This window comes from Peromyscus eremicus, chromosome X, assembly GCF_949786415.1.
Source record: "Peromyscus eremicus chromosome X, PerEre_H2_v1, whole genome shotgun sequence".
NCBI lineage: Eukaryota > Metazoa > Chordata > Mammalia > Rodentia > Cricetidae > Peromyscus > Peromyscus eremicus.
In genome coordinates, this window is record NC_081439.1 from 17569808 (window position 1) to 17577363 (window position 7556).

At 38.8% G+C, this 7556-nt stretch overlaps 1 protein-coding gene across 1 annotated transcript; it reads right to left on the reverse strand.

The window, feature by feature from the left end:
• Positions 1-1220: 1220 nt before the first annotated feature.
• On the reverse strand, positions 1221-1991 carry LOC131899566 (uncharacterized). The gene has a single exon (XM_059251059.1). It carries the CDS (start codon positions 1979-1981, stop codon positions 1238-1240), a length of 744 nt encoding a protein of 247 aa, XP_059107042.1. The 5' UTR covers positions 1982-1991; the 3' UTR covers positions 1221-1237.
• Positions 1992-7556: the final 5565 nt, after the last annotated feature.

Consider the following 7556-nt stretch of genomic DNA (forward strand, 5'->3'; position numbering starts at 1 on the left):
CATCAAGCCTGATAATGTGAGATTGAACTCAGTGGTGGAGATGATAAAACAAGAAAACCAACTCTGACAAGCTGTCTTGTCTTCTGCACACCACATGGTCTATCAGAGCACAATGGAGATGCCTGACCTTTTTTGATCTTCACAACCAGAGAATTAGGAGATGGCTACTGCTTTCTAGTAGATACAGGCTGCAGATGGCACTGGCATTTCAGTGTGCAGCATTGCTTTCATACTTCAAGATATCATCCCATGCTGCCAGCAGTGCCAAGGCTGAGACATCCAGCTCTACCCTCCAGATATCTGATTACTTAAGTGTTTCCACACAGGAATGTGGGGTTCTTGTGTATGTGTGTTGAGGTGTCAGCTTACTTACAAACCTTCTTTCACCTTGTATATGTCATGTTTATTTAAGCAACTTGCATTTCACCAGTACTCTTGCCTGCTACTGCTTGTTGGCAGTATCCAAAGACGTGATCAACACCCACAGAGGTTAGAATGTGAAAACATTTAAAGAAAGTATTCACACAGTATAACACACACTCAGAATGCTGACCTGATAAAGAATAGGGACTAATGTTTCCAGGAAGAAAACTAGGATTTTTTTAAGGTCCTGAGGGAGGGCTGAGAGATTAGAATGGCCCTATGCTACCCACCACACGGACCATCAGAGCACCCTGGAAATGCCTGGGCATTTGGGGCATTTATTCCCAACTGGGGAAATAAGAGCTGGCTACTGCCTTCTAATAGTGATAGACAAGAGATGGCACTAGCATACTCAGTGTACAGCATTGCCTTCCTTCTCCAAGAGAGCATCCCACTGTCCCAGCAGTGCCATGGCTAAATCATCATGCTCTACCTGTCAGAGATATGAATACTTAAGTGTCTCCACACAAGAATGTGGTTTCTTTTTTTGTGTTGAGGTGTCTGTTTACTTGCAAACCGTATTTTTCTTGGGATTCACTAGGTTTACTTAGGAAACATGACGTTATAGTGTACTCTTTCTTACTATTGCTTGTTGGCAGTGTTGAGTGGGATCACGACCTGCAGTTTAGAATGGGAAAACATTTAAGGAATGGAATGCGTTTGACAGCAAGGAAGGAATAAAACTTAGACACAATCCCAGAAGTCAAGTTGATATTTTATATAGAATGAATTGGTGATTACACAGTACTGTGTACAAATGGGCAATTTCTTCAAGGATTCTCCAGGCAGATGTTAAAATACGAGTGCCCTCACTTCAGACCTTTTGCGCAGCCAGGTTGGAAGCACACTGGGCCTTCACCTGACTCTGTTCTGTCAAAGAGATCATCTCGTAGAGAAACAAAATCACGCCAAAGAGTGACATCGTGGCTGTCAGGACACCCATTGGGAACACAGTTGTGCAGTGTTTCTTTATAATGTCTTCTTTCTTTACAGGAAAGTCAGGTGGAAAATCAAGAGTGGTTTGCCCATACATGTCAACCAGGTGGTTCAAGGTCACAGTAACAAGTGTAAAAATGCTGCTCACAGCCAAAATTATGGCAGACATCTTGTAGCAAAACAGTTGGATTTCAATGAATGGGTCATCCAGACAGCTGATCTTAATGGCCACTGAAGTGAAAATCAGGACTAGGAGTTTCATCAAAATGGCCCACGCTATCAGGAGTTGTAAATACTGAAATTCCGATGACTCGTTCCAGGTTGAATTGAGAGGGGTGTGAACCAACATCCTGGTCATAGACCCAGAGATGTTAAATTCCTGAGTGTAATAAGCATCCCAGAGTCCAATTGACACAAATTGCACAACCTCATTGTTAAACTCCCACAGGCGCCAGCATTGGTTGTTTGCAAGGATGATTTCGAACACCAAAGCTGCTGTACTGCAAATCAGGCCACTGAACTTGAAGATGAACTCCTTCATTTTGGCAAATCTGAAGAAGGCATCAAAGAAGAATAGAGTCAGTGAGACTACAAGGGAAGGCAGGAAAACAGATGGAGTCATGGCTTAGAGAGCACTGAGCTCTCATACCTTGTCCCTGTTGTCACATAGAGATGTTTCAGTGGTCTATGTGCAGATTACTAATCTGAACACTGTAGATAATACTAAGAACAGCTTGGAAATCCATGAGTATAGTGGAAATAGCCACTACGTGATATTTTGGATAACAATTTCATAATATCCATCAAATGCTGAAATGTTCATATTTGCTGACCAGGTATTTCAGAGCTTGGAATTGACAGTGAGATGGGGGTTGGCAATATCACACTAATATCATGTTTATTCACCTTTGTTTGTAATACGGAAATATTATGAATAATGTAAATGAGGGTAATAAACAAAAAAATGCTCAAACAAATTATCACTTCTAAAATAATGTGTTGAAACTTCTCAAGACTATTAAAAAAGGAACTAACCTACATGGCCTGCTGAAATAAAAAAATGAAAACTATAATTCACATGGTATATCCAATCATGTGAGAATGTCATTCATAGTGCACACATGTGTATGCAAGCATATACATATATGTATGCATATAGGCATATATTTATTCACAAAGTTATATTAACCCAAAAGACACATACCAAATAAAGAACTCAAGGTAGATCAATGGAGTAATGTACACTGTCTTTCTTATTAGTACTTTTCTGAAATGTAATTACTACTTTAAAAAAAAAGAACTACATATCAAGAACTACATATAATCTCATAATTAAAGCTAGATTGAGAATGACTTTCAAGACATGTAGGTATCTGGGGTGGGGATATAGCTTAGTGTTATAGTGATTACCTAAGATGAATAAGACCGTGAACTCATTTCTCAGTATAAGAAAACTAAAATCTCTGTGTAAAACATGAGGATTCATGGATATTTCCATCATTTGCTCATCACTTACTCAAATACCTTCTCTGAACACAAAACTAAGACTCCATGAGCTGCTGGCCAGCAGATAAAACTCCCTACAACCAGGCTCCCCCACCAACATCCCACCAGTCCCTGCAATCTAGAGGACGCAAGCCCTGTGCAAATACCCATCTGCCTGTGACCCCAGTAACTTCCTGACCCAAGGAATCTGCCAGCTACCATTGGATCAAGAGGTGAGTAACTCCCCTCCTTCCCAGGGAGTCCTGCTTCTGGGACCCAGGCCCTGAGACACAGCCAGTCCCCAGGAACCCCCAGCCAACTCTGCCCCAGATGCTGGCCAGCAGGAAAAACTCCCCACAGCCAGGCTCCCCCACAAAAACTTCCCCATTGTACCCTGAAATCTACAATACCCAAGCCCTACCCCAATACCTATCTGCCTGTGATCCCTGTAACTTCCTGAGACAAGGAATCTGCCAGCTCCCATTGGATCAAGAGTGGCTTCCTGAGACACAGAATCCACCGTTTCTGACTGGACCAGAAGCCCTGAGAACACCAAGAGCGACTACCTGAGCCACAGAATCAACTAGATTGCATTGGGTCAAGTGCACCTCCATGAGATTGAGAACCGGTCAGCTCCATTTAGACCAAGAGATAAGATTGGATCCAAAGGGACTCCCTGAGACACAGACACAACAGGCACAGAGTGGACCAATGCAACTCGCTCAGACACAGGCACCTCTTGCACCTATTAGAGGAATAGATCAGCAGATGTCAATGGAAAAATACATACAACAACATAAAGAACAATATGGCATCAACAGAACCTAGCTCTCCTCCAACAATAAGACCTGAGCATCACAATGTAGAAGAAACAGAAGAATGTGACCTGAAAAATAGCTTCATGAAGAGGATAAAGGTCTTTAAAGAAAAAATGAAAAATTCCCTTAAAGAAACTGAGGAAAAGACAACCAAAAAATTAGAAGAAACCAATGAAGAAATTGAGGAAAAGACAAACAAAAAGAAATGGAATAAATCAATACATCCATTAAAGAAAGCCAGGAAAACCATGAAAAAGAAATTAAACATGTGAGGGGAACAGTTCAAGATCTGAAATTTGAAACAGAAACAATGAAGAAGATACAAACAAGGGGAATGCTAGAAATAGAAAATCTGAGCAAACAAAGAGGAAACACAGATGTAAGCATAACCAACAGAATACAAGAGATGGAAGAGAGAATCTCTAATGTAGAAGATACAATAGAGGAAATAGTTTTATCACTCAAAGAAAATACCAAAGCCAAAAAAGGCATAATACAATATGTCTAGGAAATCTAGGACACCATGAAAAGACCAAACCTAAGAATAATAGGTACAGAAGAAGGAGAAGAATTATAACTCAAAGACACAGAAAATATATTCGACAAAATCATGGAAGAAAATTTCCCAACCTAAAGAAGGAAAAACCTATGAAGATACAAGATTATAGAACACCACACAGATTGGACACCCCAAAAAGTCCCCTTGGCACATAATAATTAAACAACTAAACATAGAGAATAAAGAAAAAATATAAGAGCAGTAAAGGAAAAAGGCCAAGTGATTTATAAAGGCAGACTCATCAAAATAACAATCTACTTCTCAATGGAGACTTTGAAAGCCAGAGGTCCTTGACAGATGTAATGCAGACACTAAGAGACCATGGATGCCAGCCTAGACTGATATACCCAGCAAAACTTTCAATCACCGTAGACAGAGTGAACAAGACATTCCAACACAAACCCAGATTTAAACAATACCTATCCACAAATCCAGCCCTACAGAAAGCACTAGAAGGAAAATTCCAACCTAAGGAAATTCAGATACACCCATGAAAACAAAGACAATAGATAATCTCACAACAGTAAATCCCAAAGGAGATAAATATACACATAGTACCACCAAACAATAATAGAATTAACAATCACTGGTCAATAATATCCCTTAATATCAATGGTCTTAATTCATCTATAAAAAGACACAGGCTAACAGAATGGATATGAAAGCAGGACCCATTTTGTGCTGCATACAAGAAACACACCTCAACTTTAAACACAGATACTACCTCAGAGTAAAAGGGTGGGAAAAGTCTTTCCAATCAAATGGACTTAAGAAGCAAGCTGGAGCCGGGCGGTGGTGGCGCACGCCTTTAATCCCAGCACTCGGGAGGCAGAGCCAGGTGGATCTCTGTGAGTTTGAGGCCAGCCTGGGCTACCAAGTGAGTTCCAGGAAAGGCGCAAAGCTATACAGAGAAACCCTGTCTCGAAAAACCAAAAAAAAAAAAAAAAAAAAAAAAGAAGCAAGCTGGTGTAGCTTTCCTAGTATGTAATAAAATAGACTTCAAACTAAAATAAATCAGGAGACATCAAGAACAACATTACATACTCATCACAGGAAAGATCCTCCAAGATGAAGTTTCAATTCTGAGCATTTATGCTCCAAATACAAGGGCATCCACATATGTAAAAGGAACATTACTAAAGCTTAAATCATACATCAAACCCCACACATTAATAGTGAGACACTTCAACACCCCACTCTCATCACGGGGTAGATCTGTCAGATCAAAACTTAAAACAGAAATAAGGGACCTAACAGATGCTATGACTCAAATGGACTTAATATCTATAGAACATTCCAACCTAACACAAAAGAATACATCTTCTTCTCAGTACACCATAGAACCTTCTCTAAAATCAACCAGATACTCGGTCACAAAACAAATCTCAACAGACACAAAAAATTGGAATAACCACCTATATTCCATCAGACCACCATGGCTTGATGTTAGATTTCAGCAACATCAAAAATTACAGAAAGCCTACAATCTCATGGAAACTGAATAATGCTCAATTGAATCACCAATGGGTCGAGGAAGAATTAAAGAAATAAATTAAAAACTTCCTAAAAGTCAATGAAAATGAAGACACAATATACACAAACTTATGGGACACTATAAAAGCAGTCCTAAGAGGGAAATTCATAGCACTAAATGCCCACATAAAGACATTGGAGAAATTTCAAACTAGTGACTTAACAGGACACCTAAAAGCTCTAGAACAAAAAGAAGCAAAGTCTCCCAGGAGGAATAGATGCCAGGAAATAATCAAATTGATAGCTGAAATCAATAAAATAGAAACAAAGAGAACAATACAGAGAATCAATGAAACAAAGAGTTGGTTCTTTGAGAAAATCAACAAGATAGACAAGCCCTTATACACACTAACCAAAAGGCAGAGAGAGAGAGAGAGAGAGAGAGAGAGAGAGAGAGAGAGAGAGAGAGAGAGAGCCTCCAAATTAACAAAATCAGAAATGAAAAGGGATTTATAATAACTGACAAGGAGAAATTCCAGAGAATCATCAAGTCATAGTTCAAAAACGTGTACTCCACAAAACTGGAAAATCTAAAAGAATTAGACAATTATCTGGATAGGTTCCACATACCAAAGTTAAATCAATACCAGATGAAAATTTAAATAGACCAATAACACCTCAGGAAATAGAAACAGTCACTGAAATTCTCCCAAGCAAAAAAAGCACAGGACCAGATGGTTTCAATGCAGAATTCTACCAGATCTTCAAAGAAGAGTTAATACCAACACTCTTCAAATTATTCTACAGAAGAGAAACAGAATAACGTTACAAAACTCCTTTTATGAGGTTACAGTTACTCTGATTCCCAAGCCACACAAAGATGCAACAAAGAAATTAAATTACAGACCAATCTCCCTCATGAACATTGATGCAAAAATACTCAATAAAATATTGGCAAATCTATTTCAACAACACATCAAAAATATTACCCACCATGGTCAAGTAGGCTTTATCCCAGAGATGCAAGAATAGTTCAACATGGGAAAGCCTGTCAAAGTAATACAGCATATAAACAAACTGAAAGAAAAAAACCACATGATTGTTTCATTAGATGCTGAAAAGGCCTTTGACAAAATCAAACAACCCTTCAGGAAAAAATGTCTTGGGGAGATCAGGAATACAGAGAACATACCTAAACATAATAAAGGCAATTTACAGTAAGCCAACTGCCAACATCAAATTAAATGGAGAGAAACTCAAAGTGATTCCACCAAAATCAGGAAAGAGACAAGGCTATCCACTCTCCCCATGTTTATTCAATATGCTACTTGAACTTCTACTAGAGCAATGAGACAGCAAAAGGAAACCAAGGGAATATAAACTGAAAGGGAATAATTCAAACTTTCACCATTTGCAGATGATATGATAGTATACATAAGTGACCCCAAAAATTCCACCAGGGAACACCTAGAGCTGGTAAACATCTTCAGTAATATGGAAGAATACTAGATTAACTCAAAAAATCACTAGCCCTTCTATATACAAATGATAAAATGGCTGAGAAGCCAAAACTGTACAATGGAAAAATGAAAGCATCTTCAATAAATGGTACTGGCATAACTGAACACCAACATGAAGAAGAATGCAAATAGATCCACATCTATCACCATGCAAAAAACTCAAGTGCAAGTGGATCAAAGACCTCAATATAAAGACAGTTACACTGAATGTGATAGAAGAGAAAGTAGGAAATATTCTTGAACACATTCTCATAGGAGACCACTTCCTAAATATAACACCAGTAGCACATACACTGAGAACAACAATTAATAAATTGGACCTCCTGAAACTAAGAAGCTTCT